Source organism: Colias croceus, chromosome 8, assembly GCF_905220415.1.
Source record: "Colias croceus chromosome 8, ilColCroc2.1".
Lineage (NCBI taxonomy): Eukaryota > Metazoa > Arthropoda > Insecta > Lepidoptera > Pieridae > Colias > Colias croceus.
This window is the reverse complement of record NC_059544.1, coordinates 8,999,715-9,025,574: the sequence shown is the minus strand read 5'-3', so window position 1 is coordinate 9,025,574 and position 25,860 is coordinate 8,999,715. Positions and strand designations below refer to the sequence as shown.

At 31.5% G+C, this 25,860-nt stretch overlaps 3 protein-coding genes across 4 annotated transcripts; 2 read left to right on the top strand and 1 right to left on the bottom strand.

Moving 5' to 3' along the window:
* The first annotated feature begins 406 nt into the window (after positions 1–406).
* Positions 407–17,678, top strand: LOC123693827 (putative endothelial lipase). Its single transcript, XM_045639065.1, has 8 exons — positions 407–517; positions 940–985; positions 5,669–5,936; positions 6,702–6,850; positions 7,449–7,672; positions 15,323–15,479; positions 16,808–16,945; positions 17,543–17,678. Exons 1-8 carry the CDS (start codon positions 478–480, stop codon positions 17,565–17,567), a joined length of 1,047 nt encoding a protein of 348 aa, XP_045495021.1. The 5' UTR covers positions 407–477; the 3' UTR covers positions 17,568–17,678.
* Positions 17,679–18,488: 810 nt separating this feature from the next.
* On the bottom strand, positions 18,489–21,333 carry LOC123693624. 2 transcript variants are annotated; one of them, XM_045638808.1, is made up of 6 exons: positions 21,257–21,333; positions 20,713–20,895; positions 20,506–20,632; positions 19,975–20,141; positions 19,462–19,566; positions 18,489–19,068 (listed from the first exon to the last, which is right to left on the bottom strand). In XM_045638808.1, the coding sequence occupies exons 1-6, from the start codon at positions 21,275–21,277 to the stop codon at positions 18,943–18,945; spliced, it is 729 nt and encodes a 242-aa protein (XP_045494764.1). In that variant the 5' UTR covers positions 21,278–21,333; the 3' UTR covers positions 18,489–18,942. The 2 variants fall into 2 exon arrangements, with proteins under 2 accessions (XP_045494764.1, XP_045494765.1); XM_045638809.1 differs by lacking the exon at positions 21,257–21,333 and adding an exon at positions 20,980–21,146.
* Positions 21,334–22,018: 685 nt separating this feature from the next.
* LOC123693523 (la-related protein 7) lies at positions 22,019–25,835 on the top strand. The gene is made up of 8 exons (XM_045638673.1): positions 22,019–22,442; positions 22,529–22,696; positions 22,983–23,264; positions 23,638–23,706; positions 24,149–24,476; positions 24,645–24,760; positions 25,223–25,315; positions 25,612–25,835. Exons 1-8 carry the CDS (start codon positions 22,134–22,136, stop codon positions 25,816–25,818), a joined length of 1,572 nt encoding a protein of 523 aa, XP_045494629.1. The 5' UTR covers positions 22,019–22,133; the 3' UTR covers positions 25,819–25,835.
* The last annotated feature ends 25 nt before the right edge of the window (positions 25,836–25,860 follow it).

The window sequence follows — 25,860 nt, the reverse complement described above, 5'->3', positions numbered from 1 at the left end:
GCTAGTTTAGTTTTATAATAATGAAGGGAACCTAGGGTCCATGCTTTCCCAATCTGTACACATTATGGAATACTTAGTCTCACATATTTGCTACCTATGTATATTGTACATATACAACAAATATAAAACGATCTAATAAATATAACACAATATATCTAAGTACAGTAAAGCAGTAAGTTTAAATTGCCAAATACCTAAATTTAGTTTAAAATATATTGCTACAGGAATCGTTTAGATTAAACGTAGATTTGTTTAGAGGACAAAATATATGTAATATCTTCCAAGGATTCACCAGATAATACCAACATCGCCCGAAATTATCGCAAGTAGAAAAAGAATTAAAATGCGTTACGCTTAGTATAAAAAAACTTAGTATGCACTGCGTCAAGTTAAGAACACTAATAGCCCGTGATTGTATTATCATTCGATTGTCAGTGTTGCGTACCGCGCGTGCCGAGAAGCGTTTATTTAAAAAAAATGTGCACACGAAAAACATGGTCGCTCGTGTTTCTTGCCGGTCAGTATCAAATTCGAAATTTAAAAAAAAAAGTTTCTTTTTTTAATTCGGGTCCTTAGACTTCCATGGCGGGAATATTGTTTTAACTTTTAATAATTGTCATGACACATTGTGTTGTTCATAATTAAAACATCGTTAACTTTATAATAATATTCTGTTCTTACTCGTTTTAAAAAAAACTTGTAAAGTTATGAATTCGTTTAAATTAATTTTGCTGGTCTAATTAATATTTAAAATTTTTAAATTTTGCACATCTTTGGTGTTACGTTATTATCTGCTTGAATTTAATTAAGCGACTGTGAATGGAACATAATCCATTTTACACAAGTCAAGTTACTTTCTATTTTATTGTGTTTATTTCTTAATAGTATTTATTACAAAAAATTAAGCTTAATCATATGAGAAAACAATATATTTTTCAGCACTTCTCGATTTCATCGACGCGGCATCCATACGATGCTATCAAGGGTGAGTAAGTTTCTTAAATTTTGTTAATGGTTTATTTTAATAATTAAAATGAATAACTATTATAGACTTCATAATAAAACGAAGAATCATGCAATTAGTCCTGAAGTGAAGTGAGTGAAAAAAAAATATGTAACTACTTACTTACTTACTTACCAAAGAAAAAAAAAACAAAAACAGAGTTGGCGGTCTACAGACTATCATAATAATACCACAGACTAATAATAATATACTACGTATACAAATAATACCTATAAAAAAATAACACACTTTCAGATGTTACGTGTATCTACTATCTAAGTAAGAAACTATGAACCCAGCAAGCTACAGTTCATGTTTAAAATATTTTCTCTATATTAATACCATATTCATAAACATTAACGGATCTCTCTGACGCCTAACAACGTTAACCTGCATTATGTAACACACCTCCTTCGTCTAACTCTTTGGTAATTTTTAGGATTGCTTCAAATTCTTGAAGCAATCGAGAGCGACTACTGGTACCATTTAAGATTCTAATCCTTAATTATTAATTTGGTAATCATTGCATTGGTACATTGGTTACCGTGGCGCAATGTATGGGAACCTGGTAACTGGGAAGATATAGAGGATGTTGAGGCGGTTCACAAAAATACATTTTGTGTTCAGTTAAAGTCCCTCAGTTCCAGATATTTGAAATAAAATATCAAATTGGCCACTTTTAGCTCAACACATATTATACATACAATAATACATACACAATTATTTATGATTGCTTCAAGCTGCTTCAATATCTCATGTTCGTAACACCAGATCCTTTATATAGGTACCTACGTAGTATTTTTATTTTGTTTACCCTTTTTTGTATCCAACCGACAAAATTATTTAAATCTTCAATGTGTATTACAACGTTCAAGCCATTAACTGATTAACATACAGACGAACATGAATTCATTTTTTTGGACGCCCGTTAAATCAAAAGAGTCAGCAACCGCGGCATTGTACCTAGTTACGAGTTACGACTATTTAAAAATTTACGGTTATAGGTATGATAAAACAAGGGGGTATCAAATTTCTTATTTGTATTAATTTTGCAAACAATTAACCAAAGTTAATGAATTTAAAATCTTGCGCACATATTATAAGCAAGGATAAAATAACGCCTTGGTTAGTCAATAGTCAATTGTTTATTGTTTTAATAATTTAAATGCAATGTCATAGCGCAGATTCAGAATATACATAACGCCCCCTTGCATAAGCCTGATTTGAAATTCTAATAGTATAAGAAGAATCTATAGGTACCTATTTACTTAATATTATTATTTGAAATTCAAATAAAAATTCAATTCCTCAGTCAGGACATTTTCAACGAATAGGAGTAAGTAACTATTTAATAATATGCAGGCAATTATAGGAGCATAATCATGAAGGATTTATCCTTCTATAATCCTGAAGATTTTCGATATTTGAAGACAGAGAGTAGGTAACTTTATAACCATAAACGATAAAGTGGTAGAGTAACTATTATTAGCACTACAAGTTTTTTTTTGTTGTGATTGCAACGTTTCAATACTTCTTGCACTTTGGTAAATGTTCCATGTTCGATGTACTCTTATAAAAAATTACCTACTTTAAAAAAACGAATTTGACTACCAATTATCACCTTAGCCTATATCTTCTCCCTTGACAATATTTTTTTTGAAAAAGAATGTAAGTACCTAACTACCTAAGTAGATATGTATTCTTATAAATAATAAAATTGTAATAAAGTTGATGGAAAACTTTTTTCAGTTTGTGACATAAAAATTAACGATTAGGTTTAATATTTCTACTGAATTTGCATTTATTACAAGATTTTGAAATAAGAAACACATCATATTCAAAAATCTATAAATTAATATTTAAACAACCTTGAACAGACATCTTTATAATCCATAAATAATTTTTGCAATATCCTATAAACTGATAATTAATAATAAATTAAAATTGCAGAATACTGTATCATATCTCTACGCAGAATGAATAAAAATTTAATTTGTAAGAGTAATTTGAAAAAAAAAATACAAAATATAACGCCGCGGCGGTACCTATAATACACGTACCTAGATGCAACAGCAGTTTCTTCAGCAACTTAGGTAGGTAGGCAATAGGTATACCTATTCCATACAGGATTATTTTCTCTCTCGCCTTGAAAAACATGTCTGTAATAAAATAAAAAAACTACGCAAGAAACATCCGTGGTTTATGATTCGATTATACTTCGATTAAAAAGCTTTAAGCACAACGTGTCCTAAGAGATTAAAATTAATCAGCATGTAAAATTTCATATACAATCTTCCTCTACCGCCAGGAGTATCTAGATAATTTGCAAATAAACTGCATGTAACTGAAAATTCATCATTGAGCGATAAGAACAAAACAAATTTGCGGAAATTCCGCATAAACACCATAAAAGTTGTTTTGCGGAAACGATTCCGATTATGGCGTAGTGGGCCTTCTTCACACTTCACAGCATTGGACGAGTAGAGGCAATCACGATAGTGTAGACTGTAGAGGGCCTAAATGTCCATATCGCCGTAATGGCGACAAACATCGACGATCATTTGTTGGGCCAACGCTCTCGATTGTGAACCAATTACATCAACCCGCAGGCAAATGTAGAACTTTCAATGTTATCAAAACGATACTTACCATTTTCCTCGATGGGACATCAGCTGTTCCAAAGATAGTAATGACTTTGACCTTAATGATAATATTAGGTGCATCCTTGAACTAGTTAAGGATCCATTGGTTTGATGAGCCCGTTAGATTGGTACGAACTCTGATATGAAACATGTTTGTTTGTTTGCTACGATTTAACAAAAAACTACTCGATCAAGTTGAGATAGTTAACTAGTTAAGTACCTACCTTCATACTACAATAATGTACCTATTATATTTAGTACGTAATAATTTAATATAAAATATAAAGAATAATAGGTTATAAAGTTTGTAATGTTATCCAATCGACATTCAAGTCATAAAAATAAAGTAGCAACTAAAACCACAGTCCAAAATTAAATTTAAAAGAACAATTTTTTTAATTCCTGAGAAATGACTACTATGATAATTCTGTAAAAAAATTAGGTAAAAATCCGAACACAAAAATTATTATCCAATTGCATAAATTAAATATCAGCTTCATTAAGATTATGTCAGGTCATAACCTATTTCAGAAAACAATGGCAATTCCTACATAATTAATTAAAGTAGGTCGCTTGTTAGATTGAACAGTATTGCGTCTTTAATTGTTATTTTTTAACATGATTATAGTTAAATTTTTATTAAAAAATCATAATTACACGCCGCGGCCGCTCTTTTATATAAAAGAACATTGCATTGAAAAAAGACGTTTTCAAACGCTACAGACAATTTTTTACCTAGGTAAATATAGTTCTAGCTCTGATTTAACACGATAATCATTAATCAAACATATAGTAAAAACACCCGACGCTCTTACGCGGATCCATAATTATAGTAACATTAAAATGCATACCTAACTACAACATTTTTTGCCAAAGAAAATATTAAATCGAACACAAAGAGTATCAAAAATTTCGTAAGACAAAAATAAATACGATAATCATTAAATAATCACACAATAATCACATGTATTTATCTATGTTTTATCTTAAAAGGTAAGGCAAAAACGACAAATAACTTAAATTTTTATTTTATCATAGTTCATATATCTACTTTTATCCTAATGTAAATAATATCTAATGTACATTTCCCCATGAAGGTTAAACATATTTACGACATTAAATTCAAATAAAACTGTAGATTATATATTTTACCGTTTCAGTAACTATTGATAAATTCCTGTAAACCTATGCATGAATATTATAAGTTCCTGGCTGACTCGGCAAAAGTTGTTCCGCCTTATCACTTATGAGCCCTCTTCACAATGGGCAGCGTTGGCCCAACAAATGATCGTCGATTATGAAAAAAATTACATACAATGACGGCCAATCATTTAGGCCCTCTAAACTATTGTGATTGTCTCAACTCGCCCATTGTGACAAAACATTCTTAAAAATCGGTCCAGCCGTTCCGGATTTTGTTAACAAAAACCGCAGCACAATAATTGTTTAGGTTAGATAAAATTTTATTAAAACTAACTAACTATGATTTTGCTAATTTTAGAAAAGTTATTATAGCCATAACTAAAGAGACTGTTTACAAATAATATATCATTGAAATTGCATTGTATTAGTACACGCAATGGAGTTCATGAAATGCAACATCCTATTTCACATTTAGTTTCCGTCTTAACTGTAACTTGCATTATAGTTATGAAGTAATTTGTAATTTGTACCAAAAAACGACAACAAGCTATGTTCTCCATCTTTAATCTTTATATACGAATGACGAATCTAAGACACGAATGGGCACTACATTTCTAATGACCTATATATTCATACAGGTACCACATAGCAAAATAGGTACTTAGTACATAATGTACAGCTACATATGAATATCACATACATTATCATTATTATTTTCATTGTTATTTCATTCTTATTACAAAAGTAACTAATGAAAAAATCTCACTAGTCGTAGTTACATTTCGCAAAGCCGTCAGCATCCCACGAACGCCGAATTAACGTACAAATTATTTAGTTTAACGCCAATTTTGTAAATCTTAACACTCGTAATTCTTTACAGGTCTATGAGCAATTACACTTCATTCTCTTTGGATGACCCCACACCACTATTGAGCTCGACATGTTTAGACCATAGCCTACCTACAGTCCTCTATACATTTGGCTATAGAGGGAAAACTGATGGTCCAGCGACCACTGCTATGATAAATGGTTACATAGCCACTAAGAAAAGAAATGTTTTGTTACTTGATTGGGAAGAAGAAGCGAAAAGCGGAATTCTGGGAATATCTTTGAGCTATGCGATGTTCGCTTTGCCTAATTGTAAACGGGTAAGTATTAGTGGAAAATTCCAGGATTTGCTTTAAAAAACTTGATAGAACCAATTTTACAAAGATGTGTTATGCAAAATTAATTACCGACTCGAATCTTTCGAATTTTATGGGGATTACCCCATATCTATACATATAATAAATCTGTAGAAGGGTCAATTCTGTACATTGAAAATATTGAAAAAATAAATAGCAGGGGGTGTTACTGGATCGATACCAAACCCAAATATGTGATTAAAAAAATTTTTGTCTGTCTGTCTGTCTGTCTGTCTGTCTGTATGTGAAGACATCACGTGAAAACTAACGGTTCGATTTCGATGAAACTTGGTATAATTATACCTTATTATCCTGGGCGTAAAATAGGATACTTTTTATCCTGGAAAAATACGTAGAAAAAAATTTATCTTAATTTTTCAGTTTTATCCATAGACGTTGTTCCGTAGAACCGCGAACACACGTTGCGTATTATTATAGGCCTAGCCGTATTTGGGAATTGGGTCCAATAGATATTTATAAGATGTTATTGACAGAGGTACTCAAAATGGAGAAATAAACCATCCACGCGAAGACCGACATCCGCGCGGACGGAGTCGCGGGCGGAAGCTAGTTATACAATATATTTTGCAGGCAATTTTGTCTATTGACCTTCTATCTAGGTACTTTCCAAACACCTCTCGATCTACTTGAATTTTTATTAAGGTTTGAATTTCTATGAAAATAACTCACTATAGATCTAATTATAATCAAGCCTACTTATTTTTCTAGGTAGGTCAAGAGTTAGGAGCAGCGTTGCAGAAACTGGATCAGGCAGGCTTCCAGACAGATAAGCTGCATCTTATAGGACACTCTTTAGGGGCACATCTCATGGGCTACACGGGAAGGTGGAGTCGAGAACAGGGCATTACGATACCCAGGTAAATTGATATCGTTATCTTATGAGCTATCATCTATATGCAATTATCAGTGTATTGTAGGTATTAATATTCAATAATAACTTCAACAAGTAACTTAAAACGTGATAACTTTAATTTTCAGAATATTTAAAACATTTTGCATTCCTTCTCTATAACATAATTTGCCCAATTTCATACCTACTTCTCCGTCCGCGTATTTTTCCAAATTAGATCGACCTACAAAAGTTTTTTGCTTCACGTATATATACAGAGCTACATGTTCATGCTATTTTTTTATCGTTCAAGGTTAACATAGGAACCCTAATCTTGTAGTTTGTTTACGTAAATTTTTGGTATTCATATGATAACGATCACAATAAAATTAGTTAAGGTAGGTATGTAATTTTAAAATGCATTGAAATTTGTTAAGACACTAAACGTATAAACGAATAGAAAATTTTGAAGATAGTGCAATATTTATGTTTTGCTGTGCAATTTGCAATAACTGCAATTAACATTGAATTTTTGATTTAACATTTTTTAGTATGCAATTTGTAATAACTGCAATTTATGTTTTATTTAATTTAATATCCGACATTCTAATGACGAAATGCATTAGAATTACAGGATTGGATCCAGCGAGGGCCTTATTCGAAGGCTTGTTTTCGATACAAAGCGGTTTGGATCGTTCTTGCGCCAAATTCGTGGACATTGTCCATACAAATCCTGGCAACTATGGCAGTACCAAGTCAACAGGAAGTGTGGATATATGGCCGAATTATTCATCGGATGGTATGCAGCCGGGCTGTCCGGTTGGGAAACAAGAAATGTTTAGTTGGGATGGTTAGTATTCTATCGACGTTTTGACTTTTGATACGTATATTATCCATTTTAATGTTTAGGGTGTTTATCCACAAGAAATGTGCGAGGATGCGTTGCGACTTGCGAGGGATGTGTTTTTAAAGAACCAATCCTGTGGCTTTATTTAATTCGCCTCGGTTAACACAGCTCTGGTGGATAAGCACCCAGCACCCTTATGGTGATATAGGGCATTGAACAGTATGGAACAATATATAGAGGGTGTCCCACCATCGGTGTACTAAGCTCCAAGGGACTTGTAGTTTTGCATAATTTCAATACACAAATATATCGCCCATTGAGTTAGAGATCGTGATATAGGACAAGATTGAACACAAATAAAACCACAAGCAATAGTGCTATGAAATCGAAACCACATGAAGCAATAACTGTATTAGTTCGACTCTGAGGTATCCTTAGTATTACTTACCTAAGTAATTTATGTTATTCCTGCCATTACTATCATATATCATATTTGCATGTGCTCGGGGGTAGTATTAAAATGTAATAACATACTTAATAACGAAACTTTAACTACATTAATGGGAACGCATGTTACAAAATTGAAAATCTATAATGTGGTAGTCCCAATCAGCGACCCAGTTCGTGACAAAATATATCTCCATATGGATTGAGTATCTGTTTGAGTTACAATGTGGCGATTGACAAACAAATTGCAATTATGTGTAAGATATCATTAGGTATACAAAGAAAAGGATTGGTCCAATTAAGCGAAAAAAAAAATGTAGTACAAGTGATAACTGCGTTAAAAACAACCGACTTCAAACTTGCACTTGCAACATTTACATACAAAAATGCTCATAATATAATATGCTACTGGGCCTATCCGAATTTTTATGGGACCAATTCGACACCATCCCGCATCGAACAAAAAAAGAATCACGTAAATCGGATAAGAAACCTCGGAGTAATCGATGTAAATACATAAAAAAAAACATACCGGCCGAATCGATAACCTCCTCCTTTTTTTTAAGTCGGTTAAAAATGTTTAAAATTATAATGCACTCCAGGACACCCAGATAAGGGAAAGATCTGGGAGGGTAGAAAAATCAATATAACATAAACATGTGCATCAATGAATATTGCATATGATTGGTGGATATCAAACGTATCCATAGTAACATAGCTTAGCACATCTCTGGTGGAAAAGACGAAAAGTACCCTAAAGCATTTGAATGCTATGAATATTGTCCCTTTTTCTGTATTATGTTTCACATGTACAGATATCTAAAATAAGGCTACATAGAGCTTATTTGTCCATAAAAGGCCGGCAAAGCACCTGTAACACTTCTAGTGTTACAAGTGTTTATGGTAGTCTAAGATCCGGCTGCAGGATTAGTGCGCTCATCGGTTTTTTGCTGAAAACCGATTTTTTATGTATATTTATAATTAGGAGAATATATATCGATTAGGTTGCCAGTCAAAATTTGGCCGCAAGCATGTTTAATTAAAATTTTTCTAATCGATTTTTGGGAAAAAAATTCGTTCACTTGTTTTTTGAAACACTTCACGGCAAATGATATAAAGATTCAAAAAAATCACGGTTGCCGCTTTTCACCTGGCCGCAACATCTTGGCAGCCTGGTGCAGACAGGTATGATTTCGATTCATTTTTACGTTCATAACGTACATTTATGAATCATATATCAAATTAAAGCTAATTTTTTTCTATTTAATTTTATTATCATAATATATGGTTGCCTAATTAAATCCGGCCGCAAATAAGGGTTGCCGGCTGTTAAAAATTATATATATGGGTCATTATACAAAAATGGGGTAACTCAATGTCACCAGCCAATTTATACAAAGTCTTATTATATTTTAATCAAATAACAATCTATTTTAAAACAATAAAGCGTCCTTTATTTGGTCACTCACTTTCACTTCTTTATTTAAAATACAAATTGATAAAAAAACAAAATTAATACTTAAATAATCAGTACTTTGGCATGTCACAACTCCGAAAACCAACAATCAAGTGACTATTTTATAAACATTATCATTGATTAGAGAAAACTTACTAATTCAGGACAATCTTTGATATACATAGTATTATATAGTATAACTTTCATAACGAAATGTTTAACATTTTATTTAAAAAATAAAAATAAACTTTGTCATCGTTTTTATTGGTCAGTCCGTTGTGTGTTTTTTAAATTTGAAATTCTCGCTAAATATCACCAAATCGAGGTCAAATCCCTGTCTAAATATTAATGTTGGTAATGAAGTTACTTGTGCATCCCATATTTTGATGGCCGTCATAACTGTACCAGCGCTAGGGTTGTGTTTGTCCTCTAAATTCGTGCTGCGCCAGTCAACATTTCAGTCCTATGGTGAGTCGTTATTTTATTGTTAAACTGATTTTTATTTTCATTCATACATGGTTAAGTATGATTTGTAAAAATATAGTTTGTTGATATTAGAAATAAGGCAAAAAAACATAATTTGTGATTATAATCTCATATTAAGTCCCTTTTTATCAATCCGCTGGCATCAGTCCTATGTCAGATATCGCGCCAGTGGACTGACGCGATCCCATAGTACTGATGATTCTATCGTTTTTGAGAACTTTAATCTTGATTGCTATTGGTATAATTATGACTTATTACGTCCTTGTAATTATTCCAATATTTTAGGGACATCACTGATTGACTTTATGTCCCAAAACGATTTTATTCAATTTAACAGTATTAAAAATTTTAAACAACGGACGTTAGACTTAGTTCTTGGACGTTTTTGTAACATTAACGTTTCAAGGGTTACTGTTCCCTTATCAAAACTAGATCCTTACCACCCTGCAATCTGTATAAAAATCGCTTCGATTAAATGTACTTATTTGCGACATAAGCCGCATGAAGTTCACAACTTTTTTAAAGCTGATTACAGTGTTATAAACTCTGAACTATCTAAAGTTGAATGGGAACAGGAACTTTTGCCTTGTGATGATGTCAATATCATGGTTTCTAAATTTTATAAAATTATCTATGAAATTATTGATGTTCATGTACCCAAACGGATTATTAAAAGTAATAAATACCCAATTTGGTATACAACTGACCTTAAGAAACTAATATCTGAGAAGGAAAAAATTCGTAAGAGGTTAAAAATATATCACAATCCGAGGGACAAACTAGAGGTAGGTATCTTAAACAAAAGAATAAGCGATCTAATTAAGATCCGTTACAAGGAATACATTTCTAGTATCGAGTCATCTATTGTACAAAACCCTAAGAAATTTTGGGCGTTCATAAATAACCGAAAAGGTTGTTCATCAAATATTCCATCTGAAATGAAACTAGGCAATGTAACGTCTGATACGGGGCAGGGTATTTGCAAACTATTCGCTTCTCATTTTGAGTCGATTTATTCCAAGAGTGATAGGAATTTTATTTCTGATACTGAGGATAAGTATCCCCAATTCTTCATCCACAATATCGCCTTGAGTCAAGACCATATAGCAAAATTACTCCAATCTCTTGATTCTAGTAAAGGTGCCGGGCCTGACGGTGTACCACCCTTGTTTATAACTAGAACATACACAAATCTGTCACTTCCTCTGAAAATTATATTTCAAAAATCTCTTGATTCTTCTCTCTTTCCTAAACAATGGAAACTTGCTAATGTTATACCTATTCACAAAAAAGGAGATAAGAGTGACACCAAAAATTACCGTCCTATTTCTATATTGAACACGTTTTCTAAAGTATTTGAACGCTTGGTGCTTTCCACTATTATGCCATACTTCTATAATCTAATTAACGATTTTCAACACGGTTTTTGTAAAAACCGCTCAACGGTCTCAAACTTGCTGCATTTTACTTTTTACATCTGCAATAATCTCGACAGTGGTAGTGAAGTAGATGCTGTATACACTGACTTTAGTAGTGCTTTCGATAGGGTGGATCATTTCACTCTCTTACATAAATTAAAAAATTATGGATTCCACGGGCGTCTTTTGGATTGGTTTCATTCTTATCTTCACAATAGAATACAAAGAGTTACCGTGGGGGGTTATACGTCCCATGAATTTGTAGCAACTTCTGGTGTCCCTCAGGGCTCGCATCTAGGCCCGGCCCTTTTCTTGATTTTTATTAACGATATTTCAGACTGTGTAAAATATAGTCAATGTGCAATCTTTGCAGATGATTTAAAATTGTATAGGACAGTAAATACTTTGGCAGATGCATTTTTACTTCAACAAGATATAAATGCTGTTCATAAATGGTGTATTGATAATAGGATGGAAATTAATGTTGTCAAGTGTTTACATATTAAATTCTCTAGAAAAATTAATAAATTAAATTCAGTCTATAACATTAACATGGAGCCTATAAAGGAAGTATCTGTTGCTCGCGATTTGGGTGTATACTTTGACTCTAAACTTACTTTTTCGCATCACTTTGAGGATATTATTTCAAAAGCATGGCGTATGTTAGGTTTTATCAAAAGAAATACTAAGGATTTTCACACAACTGCGCCTTTGGTAATTTTATTCAATTCTCTCGTCCGCAGTGTGCTAGAATATGCTAGTGCAATATGGAACCCTCACTATCAACGACACATTGCACGAATAGAAAAAGTACAAAAGGCATTCACAAAATTTTTAGCTTTTAAGGATGCTCACATCAACTATAGGGCCCCATATAATGATAGGTTAGAGCATTTCAAACTTGTTTCTTTGGAAAATCGTCGCCACCTTTTGGATCTTTATACTTTGCATAAAATCGTAAATGGCAATCTAAACACCAATCTTCTAACTTATATTAATTTAACTGTTCCCCGTTCAATCCCACGTTATGCGATAGTCAATACCTTTTCTGCCTCTTGGTCTCGTACAAACTTAAAGAAGTATAGCCCCATGAACAGACTAATGCGTGCTTTCAATAAGATTAATACAAATAATGATGTTGACATTTTTCACGACTCGTTTTGGTCTTTTAAGAATAAAATTATTGGAATTATCTGTAAGTGACACTGTTATTGAATTCCTCTAAGTTTTTTTTTTCTTGACAATATTGTTTTTAATTACTCTATTTAATTCTGACATTTTTTTTTCTGTGTATAATTTAGATTAATACTAAATTCAATCCAATGTTCATGTAATGCTGTATGTACCTATAATTAGTAGCCAATTTAGAATAGGATTTTATGTACGAATACTTATTTATTGTTACAAATTGAGCTATTGTTGGTGCATCTATGATAAATAAATAAATAAATAAATAAATAAGCATTTCTATTTGATATTTCAGTTTAAAACATCATGCGCCACGCTAAAAGAAACTGAATTTGACTAGGGAAGAAACATTTAAAAAGAGTAGCAAAGAAAAGAACTATTGAAACAAACTACTAATAATTTTATTTAAAAGATCTTATTTTATTTTAATTATTGATTTTGATGCTTTCAGGGCATAGCTTGTTATATGTATTTATTAGATAAATACGTAAACGTTTAATATTGTGAAGTAAAATTACCTCAAAATAACATAAAAGTTAATTATTTTAATAACATTATAAAAATGTCAAAAGGCTCTTATGAAAACTCAGATGAGACTTTCATTCAAGCCTTTGGTTAAAAACCATGAACCATTTTATGAAAATTAGTACTTTTAACATAAATAATGTTAGATTTTTAGGGCTCCGAACCTCAAAAGGAAAAAACAGAACCCTTATAGGATCACTTTGTGGTCCGTTTGTCTGTTAAGACGTTTTTTTGAAGCTCGTGGAGGTATCAATCTGAAATTTATATTGAATACTCAACATTAAGAACCCTTGGGGCTGTAAAAAAATGAAACTTATAACGCAACGCAATTAAAAGATACCTACATCCGTGAATACTGCAAATTTCCGCAAAATTAAATATTCGCAAGGGAATAAAAAAAAACACAGGATGCTTGCCGTGTATACAGTCTTAAAATATGGTAAAAAGCAACGTCTTATAACACAAATAAAGGAAAAATTGCTAAAAGTGTAAATTTTAAGTTACAAACATAATAAAAAATAGGTTTGTTAGGAGTCCAACTCGCACTTGGCCGTTTTTTTGTTTCTATTGTTTGTGAATTACTTGAAATATTAAGTAAAACTAAGTCAAAGTAGTAAGTTAAGTAAGAGAGTAAGAATATTTACATTGCGTTAAATGTCAGAAGGTTGTTTTGAAAATTGAGACATTATTTTTTCCTAGTATCACAATATATTATAAATTATCATTTTTAAATGTAACTAAGTGATTTTAATACTTAAAAGACATGTGCTATTAATAAAACTGAGAGATTTGTAGTAATTTTCATTGAATTTCTTTAAGAATATTACAAAATTGTGTTTTTATCAGTACTATGTTAGCCTTGTCAGTCCCCTGGAGGCCAAATCCAGAAAATTTAAAATATCTCACAATCTACTTAAAAAAGTGGCTGGCCCGATTTGGAACAATATATTCATTAGATTAGCTATCACATACACCCTAATTTGTAATAATCTGATATAAAAAATATAGTAAACAAAATATCCTTAAAAGTTACCCCATTTTTGTATAATCACCCATATTTACGCCTATTAGTACACCGACGCATTCTTTTTATGTATATTTATAATTAGGAGAATATATATCGACTAGGTTGCCAGTCAAAATTTGGCCGCAAGCATGTTTAATTAAAATTTTTCTAATCGATTTTTGGGAAAAAAATTCGTTCACTTGTTTTTTGAATAAAATGTAGTCTACATCACGGCAAATGATATAAAGATTCTAAAAAATCACGGTTGCCGCTTTTCACCTGGCCGCAACATCTTGGCAGCCTGGTGCAAACAGGTATAATTTCGATTCATTTTTACGTTCATAACGTACATTTATGAATCATATATCAAATTAAAGCTATTTTTTTTCTATTTATTATCATATATGGTTGCCTAATTAAATCAAAAAATCCGGCTGTTAAAGATGTTGAATATTTAAGGTTGAGTGAAAGAAAATATGTCGTCCTTTTCAAAATGACAAATTTAAAAAGTAATATTGATTTAATATAATTAACAGCCGATCCTCTCTTTTTCTCGTTGTTTCGCTGCCGCACGCGAATGCATCGGTGTACTAATAGGCGTAAATATTTATAATTTTTAACAGCCGGCAACCCTTATTTGCGGCCGGATTTAATTAGGCAACCATATATGATAATAAATAGAAAAAAATTAGCTTTAATTTGATATATGATTCATAAATGTACGTTATGAACGTAAAAATGAATCGAAATCATACCTGTCTGCACCAGGCTGCCAAGATGTTGCGGCCAGGTGAAAAGCGGCAACCGTGATTTTTTTGAATCTTTATATCATTTGCCGTGATGTAGACTACATTTTATTCAAAAAAACAAGTGAACGAATTTTTTTCCCAAAAATCGATTAGAAAAATTTTAATTAAACATGCTTGCGGCCAAATTTTGACTGGCAACCTAGTCGATATATATTCTCCTAATTATAAATATACATAAAAATTCGGTTTTCAGCAAAAAACCGATGAACGCACTAATCCTGCAGCCGGATCTCGTACTATGGGCGGTGGTGACCACTTAACATCAGGTGGCCCACCCGCTCCTTTGCTTGCTCTGACATAAAAAAAAACATTTTCCAGATCTATGCAGCCACAACCGCGCTGTATTATACGTAGTGGAGTCCCTAGCAAATGGTACAGCTTTCCCTGCAGCCGCTGCAGGATCTTACGGCGAATGGATCGCTTTGGACGATCCAGCCAATGACACCATTTATTTGGGTGATTTGGTCAATATACGGTAGGTTTATTATTTATGTACAAACAAATTTTGGTTAATTTATGCAAAGCTGGGTAATAAATTTACGTTGTTTATTTCGTTTTTATAAAACGTTACAGAACTACTCTATGGAACTAATATTTTAACATGGGTATTAGTTACTACAATCTAAATAATTTGCACGCTGTTAAATAACGGCTAAACATGCTGTAATATTAAATTGTAAGTTATAACACCCTAAAATACCATGTTTAAATGCAAATAAAGGATTTATTTATTTATCTAATGTGTACAACGAAATTATTATCTTAGGACTGAAAATTATCTGGCTGTAGGTATCATTTGAAAAATTAGAAATGATATATAATTTACCCGCATAGATTGGTCCTGTTTGGTATTTAATATGAAATAACTCCAAGAGCATTGTTTTACAAGATATGTTCAAGATAAATATATGATTGCCCCATACATTTCAATAAAACATATCCTTGAAATTAATTTATACAATCTTCTACGCCAATTAGTCACTGAGCTGGGTTATCATTGAAATTCCTGTCACAACATATTTTTCCACTGCATTTTATTTCTACAATAGAAAAAATGTGTAATATTTATGATTGATTAAAAATTCGCTTCACGTTCTTTCATTGTTGAAATGAAATATGCATCGCAAAATGGCATTCAGTGATTTGTCATGCCTCACGCATTTACCTACGTTTTGATTCTTATTATTTAATAGAGGTAAGTAAAAATAATATGTGGAGAACCTTAGTTTTTTAGGTCCTGAAGGTACATGGAAATAAACGATCCAAACATTTAATAATGCCCTTATATAATTTATTTTTATTGTAACTGATCAAATTACTTTCGGGTTGAGGTTGCCATCTTCTAATTCAATTCGTATACAACTACATAAATAGTTCATAGTTCTGATTAATAAAGGTTTGAGGTTTAACATAAATTATAATATATATTTAATTATTGTTTAATTGATATCATCATCATTAACTACTGATTAAATGCGACTTGCCATGCCATTGCATAGGCTCTTATTATTTAGCTTCTACCCACAATTACTTTACACTTTTTTCCAGGTTTTAAGGGTCATTTTATACCCCTATAGAATAGAATAGAATAAGAATTTATTCGCAGTAAAAATCAAACACAAACAAAAAAATACACAAGAAAAATAACAGTTTACTACGAAAAGGCTATAGAGATTTTTTCGTAAATCTTAAATAGATTCTTCTTATTTAGTTTAACAGATAGAATCCACAATTACTTAACACTTTCTGAGATATAAGAGGTATTTTATACCCTTTAAGGTGTTTTAATGTTATAATTTTCAGTGCTCGAGGAAATTACTTCTTATCCACAAATGCTCAGGCCCCATTTGGCATGGGCATGGAAGGATTGGAAGCAAACAACCAGACAAGGAAACGAAGACAATCTACATTTCAACTGAACAACCTTTTGACCATAATCAGGTAATTTGATATTATTTATAGTTACATATTATAAAAAATCCTCTATTTGTCTGTCTGTGTGTTCGCGATAAACTAAAAATCATTATACAGATTTTAATTTTGTTTTCCAATGGATAACGTTGGTACCTAATGGAATATTTTAATAATATATAATTTAGACGACGCGGTCGAAACCGCGAGTGAAGACTAGTTTGTCATAATGATAGATTATGAATGTGATGTATATTCTTATTAGAAAAATATGAAATTGGTAGAAATTATAATATTTCAAAGTGTTTCTAGATGTAAAAAAAATAACAAAACAAGCTAAATTCATAAATTGTATTTAAAAACATAATATTATATATACAAAATATACATAATTGATTCCATAGATTAGATATAAATTCTATAACCTACTTATCAATATTTACAGTCACTTAAATAAATAAAATACAATACAATATTTGTACAAAATAATTATTTACAATGTTTACATTATTATGCTTAAACAGGTGTTTCTCATACATAAAAACAAAATTTGTTTTGGCATTGATATCTTCTATTTATTTAAAATGGTAAATGTACGAAATTAACGAAGGAAACATCTATTTTCAGAAGTCCCTTCTCTGAAGCCACGTGAAGACATAGTAGTATTATTCATAATAGAACATAATTTATTTAGAATTTACTAATTCACAACATCTGTATGTATTATTAACTAGCTGTTCCCCGCGGTTTCACCCGCATTGCTCCACTCCTGTTTGTCTTAGCGTGATGATATAATATAAAAGCCTATAACCTTCCTCGATAAATGGGCTATATAACACCGAAAGAATTTGTCAAATCGGACCAGTAGTTCCCGAGATTAGCGCGTTCAAACAAACAAACTCTTCAGCTTTATAATATTACATACAAACTTATAATATTATATACATGAAGTTAGAACGAGGTATGTTTTTACTTCACATTAACTTAAATGTAAACAAACAATTAGGTAATTACAAATTTATCGTATTTATTGTAATTTTTATATGTAGAATATTATGATAACAATAATAAGTATATTGTATTTCTGTACTTCTTTAAAAGTTTGTTATAAATTTAACTTTATACAAAAAAAATTACTTGACAGTTGTGAAATAGATATTGTTTTTGCTTTGATATAGATAAACATATAATTAAAGATATTTAGCATACAAATAAACACATTTTTACATATATGTACTTAATGTATAAAATAATGGCTGTGACATACAAAGGGTAAATAAATAGTGCAATTTTAATATTCAATAATATGTATATAATGTACACGATAAACTTGTATAAATATACAATAAACAGTTAATAGATGTAATGCGTTTTTCTTCTATATCCTAAAACTTAAAATTCCTATATGTATATTCACATGAGAATGTCAAGTTTTTTTATATAATATAAATATTGTATACTATTATATGGCGGCAAATTGGATTTATAACTAAAAAATATTTACAAGAAGTGGTAATGTATATTAATTACCTTGTGATGATTATAAAAAATGAATGTGAAAAGTAAAATATTAATTTAAATAAAAAAAGTTAAATATACAACTCATATCTCATTAATAAAAAAACTAGAAACATATTTACATTCTATACAAATTAATTAATGACTACCATATTGTGTGATGTGACAGTCAATTTTTTAATTCTTTCTCTAAATCATTTTTGGTTTGTGCGTTTCACTATACCCAAAGCATAGAATACATAATAGTAGCTAAACGCTACCCAAAGTATAATATATATGTCTATCTGTCATATCGCAACAGAGCGATTTAAAGTCATGATGTTTTTTATCTGGTGATAGTAAGAAGGCAACAGATTTCTATAGGGTACATTGTTAGCACAATAAAACATATTCCCATAGGAATTTCCACATAATATAAGACGCTTTTAAAATCCCATTGGAATTTCCTTTACCACACAGACAAAGCCGCGGGCAATAACTAGTAATACCACAACTTACAAATACCTGTGCTAAGTGGGTGACGTGTTATAGAACCTCTTCATAGTAGCGTCGATATCAATTATTGATGTGCTTATATCATGTGCGGTGGATCCTATCGTTTCGAATGTACTCGCTAGCCGCTCTATTGCACGGGACTGGAAAATAATAAGGAATTTATATTACTAGGAAAAATAAATTAATTTAAATTTTATCATTAAACCTTAATTGTCAATCTTTATATTTATTTATGACATTTTATTGTACAGTACTGGTAAAAAAAAATATATTTAAACAGGGAAAACACGAAAATGGTAAGTGCACATAATTATGTTAATATGGATTAAATTACTGCTATGATTGATAGCACATGTAGAGATGAATAAAAGGGTCAAAACATAGTCATAGTTTCTAGTAAAGTGTATCATGAAACTGAAACAATTTTCACCCTTTATATGTATTTCTGTTATTCAATTCATATAATATATAATTACATAATTCGCACATTCGCATATTAAATTAATACTTTATAAAATCGATTACTATTTTACCTGAATATGAGAAGCTTCTGCCAATCGTTCCATAGCTTGCGACGAAACCTGTGACGCGTGAGCTAGTTGTGACATCGCTGTTGCTTGCTTGTCCATTACTTTTACCTAAAATTTATGTAACTTATAATTTACATAAGTAACTTTCAGGTGATATGATATCAAGGGTAAAATTAGTTAACTGAAAATAAATAACAAGAAATCAATTTAGTATAAACATTTTAAAATAAAAAAATGAGTGTGAGTGCCGAGCACACTTGTTAAAAGTAATTTTTGTAGGCAAAATTAAAAGTTAGCAAAATCGTCGCCTTACTCCATGGAGTTAAGCGGCGATACGTCAAGACGTATCGGTATTGTCATGACACTACCTTGAAATCTTACTCTCAATGAGCATAAATAAGTTTCACTTCAATTATTTACAAAATTTATCTATTTAAAAGAGTAAGTAAACATCTTTTAATAAGCATCTCTATGTGCATTATTACTGCACAATAACAAAATAAAAATATAAAATACCAGTTTCTCCATAATCAATATTTGTCTTTCTTCAACATCTATAGGACCAATGGTTGGCTCATCAAAGCTGATTGCTGTTTCATCCACATGATTTTCTTCTATGCTGTCTTCATTGAAGAAGTTGTCTTCAGAATAATGAGATTCAACTTTAACTGAGTTACGCGACTCTGAAAATGATTTATGTATATGATTAGAAGGCATGTAATTTTGTTAGAATTCATCTAAAGTTTAAGAGTCATCTCTTTATTTCTAATTTACTAGCATACATATTAAAATAATTATTGCCTATTGCATTAGCTAAAATAGCTCAAAGGATCTATTAAATTGATGTGAAACACATGAGTTGATAGATTTGCGAAGATTGTTTTAGCTCCTAACCAACAATTTGTATATGAAGATATTTTTTAATTTATTATTATGAATAAAAAATAATTAATTATGAATTTAATATTAACTATTGATGTAGAAAAAGAAAGATTACTCAGGAAAAAGTTAAGTATAGAAAAAATCATAATCATGAAAATTACTTACTATTTCCTCCATCATTGGCTAAAAACAAATCCCATATTTTCTTCTCGATGTTAGAACACAAAATATTGGGATCTCCACCTGCTGATAACACCTTCGACCTGACTGTTGACTTTTTATCAGCCCAGTACTGAAAGATCAACCTATATTAAAAAAAATTACCTATCTACTTCATAAAAATACATAGGTATTTAAAAAAATCATGCGTACCTTTACCCAAGATTTCATAGGTCGAGTAGGACCTTTAATATTATTCACAACTCTTGTAAGTTGAAGCCACAGCTTTTTGCTTTCATGCCTGCCCTCAAGACCTCTTAGTTGTCCCAATCCCAACACTGGATGTTGCTCCATAAAATCTACGATAGCTACAACTTGCTCCAAGCTGGGCCGCGACTAGAACATTAAAATAATACTTATAACTACTATTAATAAATGAAACATAACAACACATCAAAATAAATTTAAAAAATACTCAACTATGATTCTTGTTTATTTACAAACACGCCAAACACGAATTCATTCAAGCCGGTGATAAGGAAATAAATAATAAAATACACCCAGCTTTGCAAGATAAGAAACTCCCAAACAATTTATTTTGGTTTAAGCGTAGGTATTTAGCTTTCAATACGAGCGTAATTAATTTAAATGCATTCAATTAAAACAAACTCTAAATAAACATTATCGAGTTCCGTAATCGAGAATTCTCGAACCTACTTTATATCAAAGATATTAAAAGAAAATAAATAAAACTTACAGCAATTGAGCGTTCGGTCATGTTGAATTTTTGTTATTTTTCTCTAGTTATTATTATAAGCAAAAACTTAAATATCAACGAAAATAATCATATATTGCTTTCATCTTCTAATAGCACGGATAATTCAAACTTTCACAAAACCATTAATGACATGGAAACTACGCCATGGAAACCATTAGTTGGGGAAGCGGGCGGATTTATTTCGAGTCGAGACGTGGTCGAGACTCGAGAACAATCAGAGATTGGCAGCACCTCGGCAGCACAGATTGGCAGATAAAACCACACCATAGACATTACAGATATACCAAAAGAAATTTACTATTCTGTTCAAAAACTGCAACTCTAGTAAAGTGAAACTTTTTACATCGTCTCAAACTTTTTGGTTACTGTTCTGTGGTAGCGCATGTCGCGTGACCACACGCGTGACGCACGATACGTACGATAATTATCGTACAAATACGATAATTTTTAGTTAAATGTCTATAGTTATAGTGTGAAAAAAAGTTTCACTTTTACCGTAGTTTCATAAAACCACACAACATTTTTTAAATCATTATGTCATTATCAAATACAATAGTGATCTTTTAATTAAGAAAATCCATTAAGGCAATTTTTTTAAATATTGAGCTCTCGGACTGTGTATCCAATTCATTTACGTAGTATTTAATTAATATTATGATTTATTCGCTGTCTGTGGTTAGTACTCCATGATAGATTGACATTTGACGTTGACATTCTTCAATATTGATTGTTTAATGTTTTCACTTTCAGACTTCATTCATTGGTTTTTCAGGTAACCTATGAAAAAGTTGCCGTTAAATATTAAATAGTTTATTGTAAATATAAATAATTTTATTCAAAGCTTGAGTGATCTACAATGTCGGAATCAGAAAATAATGATACAGTGGAACAGTCATCTAAACATGAGCATAATCCAAAGAAAAGAATTCGTCATCGTAAAAAGCAGTTGTATGAAAACATATTAAAACAAATGGAGTTTTATTTTAGTGATGCAAACCTGAGCAAAGATAGGTATTTGGGTGATCTAGTGGCTGCAGATCCTTATGTGCCTCTTGCAGAATTTTTAAAGTTTAATAAACTACGTTCTATGACACAAGAAGTTAGTGATATTGTAAAAGCTATGAAATATTCAACGTTTTTGGAATTGTCAGAGGATAAACTTAAGGTAATGTATTCTGGAATAGATTTTAATTATATTTCCATGCAGAGCCCTATAAAATTCTAACTGTTAAAATAATTTTAATATTGCAGGTGAAAAGAAAAACACCAATGGTTCCTTATGATGCTGATCTCCGAACTGTGTATGTAGAATCTATTCCGGTAACTGCCAGTCGGGATTGGTTGGAACGAGTATTTTCTGATTATGGAAAAGTAGCATACATATCTCTGCCAAAGTTTAAAAATTCAAATAAGATAAAAGTAAGTGGCAGTCTTTTTTACCCTAATTTAGTATGTGCTATTTGTTTACATAGAAGATTGAAAATATTATTTTAAAGTATGCTGTTTGCACATTGTAGGTTGTAAAGCTTACCTTCTTTCTAATAAACACAACAAAATAATTAAAAATTTTGTAAGCCTATGATTATTGTCTCTGTTAATAAGTTCATTATTGTGTTATCAAGAACATAATATCTTATTTTCAATGTTTACTAAAACATTAATTATAGATTATGTTGCATAACTCAACAAAATTAACAACTTACAGGGCTTTGGATTTATAGAATTTGCACGGCCTCAAGACGCACAAAAGTGCATAAAAGCCTTCACAGAGATGGGGTGTAAGCTACCCACCTGTATGCCCCCCGATGAACTCTCCTCTATCAAAATGTTTGCTGCAGAGGAAAAAGATGTACAGGAAGAGGGAGAGAAGGAATGGGAACCGCCTAAGAAAAAATCTAAGAAGAGTAAAGAGAAGAAAATGAATAAAGGTCTCGAATTGAAACTGGGCTCAGAATCTGATAGTGAAAGGAGAATTGACACACCTACTGTAAGTTGATTTCGGTTATTTTTAATCTGCTTATAATTCATTAAGAAAATCTTTCCACAAATGCAAATCTATACTAATATTATAAAGATGAAGAATTTGTTTATTTGAACACGCTAATTACAGGAATTACTGGTCCGATTTGAAAAATTATTTCGGTGTTAGATAGCCAATTTATCGAAGAAGGCTATAAGGCTATATACCATTCCGTTAAGATCAACAGGAGCGGAGCAACACGTGTGAAATCGCGGGGCGCAGCTAGTAAAAGTATATGCCAAATTTTATTCCAAATTTAGTCCTTTTAAATCTTTTACATGTTTATGAAGATTGTTTGTAATGTTTAAGTTTCATATAAAAGTTTATTTTATTGCAATAGGATGAAATGACTTCATCAGTTCCAGCCACACCAGATGTCAGTACTCCTGATGTGGAAACACCAACTGAGGTGAGTTAATTTGAATTTGAACCTTGACTTAAAATAAATTGAACGATATCAATGATATTGAACGATATCAATGATATTGTAAGGGCAGCCCTACACGGACCTCTTCAAGCTGTTGAGGCCGCGCGGTGAACAGTATTGTGACTTATTCACCGTCAAACACATGCTCGAGCTCGCGACCGCTTCAAGCCGTCAACTGCGCAGTCAACGACTGACCACTCGAGCAGTCCATGTACGTCGCTCAGCCGTTAACTGCTCGAGCTGCCCGTGTACGGCCCCTCTAAAAGGGAATATTAGCTCAGAAATTAATTCTGTATCCAAATCAACCTACTTTCTGTCTATGGCGCTGGGTAGTATTTTCTTAGATCTCATATTGTTGTATGGAAAATCATAAAGAAGTTTTAAAAGTCTATTATTCTATATATTTTTATCATTGCTTTTTCAGGAAAACAAAAGCCTAGAAAAAGAATGCAAAGACGAACTAACTAGTCACGATGAAAGCAAAACGGGCGATGAAACGCCGCGAAAGAAAAAGGCCAAAAAGCGTTCACTAAAGGAGAAGGGCAAAAAGAATAATCTAGATAAGGGCGAAGCCCCAAAAGGGGCCCTCTGGGGCTTGCAAGTGCTCGCTAAGTCAGAGTGGAAATTATTAAGGAATAAGTATTTGAATTTACAAAGGAAATATATGAAAGAGTTGAAACAGAATTGGCAGGAAAAACGACGGTATGGCGGCATACCAGCGCCCGCAGCGCCATCTGTTGAAGTTGAAAATGGTAAGTTTAAGCATGGACCAATAGACCATCGGTTCATGGTTTAAGTAATCTTAATATTATATATATAAATAGAAATATAATATAAATATTAAAGTTGAACAAGTTTATATATGTAATGAATTAACAAACTTAATAGCAATATCCTATTTGAAATATTTAATTTCTCAGCAAGCGGTGTGCAAGAAATGGACAGAACAAAAGCATTAATGGAGAAGATTCCTGGTGTATTTGTTAAGGAGTCTTTGCCGGAGCCCTGTTTGGATGTTAAGCTTACAAAACGCACTGTAAGTAGTTATTTACTATGAATACAAAGTGAGATTTGTGTAAGTAAAGTAGATATTTTATCGGATTTTTTTTTTAATCTTATAAAATTATGCATTAGTAAACAATTATAGTTTAGATTCGTGTAAATTTTAGTTCATATTAAGTTTGTTATGAAGCAACAAGCATATTATAAGTTCAATTCACGAAGTATGAAGTAGAAATACAAAAAAACAAAACAAAATTACAGAACCATAAATGAAAGTAAGTTCGTTTTTTTGTTTATGAAACATATTGTATTCAATACTGCGTTTTACTTTATTCTAAATAAAATACTTATTTGAAAAATAAACATACAGTATTATTAAAAATATCTGCATTATTTAATTTTTTATTTACTTGTCTGTAAGTCCCACAAAATTACATTTTTATTTGTGATAAATAAAATATGCTATTTACTCAAGATAGATGCATATCTTTTTCAGATACGGACCAATATTCATGTTCAACATGTTGAAGTGAAAGAGGGACAAACCGAGGCTGTTATAAGATTTGACTCGGCTAAAGCAGCTGATGAGGTGAGACATATTGAACTTTAATTACAATGATAAGTAAAAATCTGTGATACTTTATTAGCGCTCCGGAATGGCTCGTCGAAAGAGTGCCAGTTTAGTAAATAGTGATTTTTAAGATAGGTTACTGTTAATTTTCAAACAATATTTGATCAAACAAGTTTATTTTTATATATCTTGTAAATTACGTGATTTACCTTAGATCAGTGAAAAAAAAACTTTCATTATTCTGCGAAATTTAGGTACCTACTACTACCTATGTATTCGGTTTTATATTTATTTTATTATCTTTTATTCAACAGTATTGTGCGAATTCCGACAACCGTGCGCGGGTTTTACTCGGCGCAGAGGAAGACGAGCAATGGACGCGCGCGGAAAATGCATTATCTGCGAAAAGAACTCGCGGCCGCGCTAAACTTTTGGCGCGAACGAATGCAATGTCAAGCACGCCGGCCATTGCACCCGCGTCGCCACAGCCCACACATACTCATATTCGTTTTGATGAATAAATGTATCAAATTAAGAATGTTTTTTATTTAATTTTAATAATT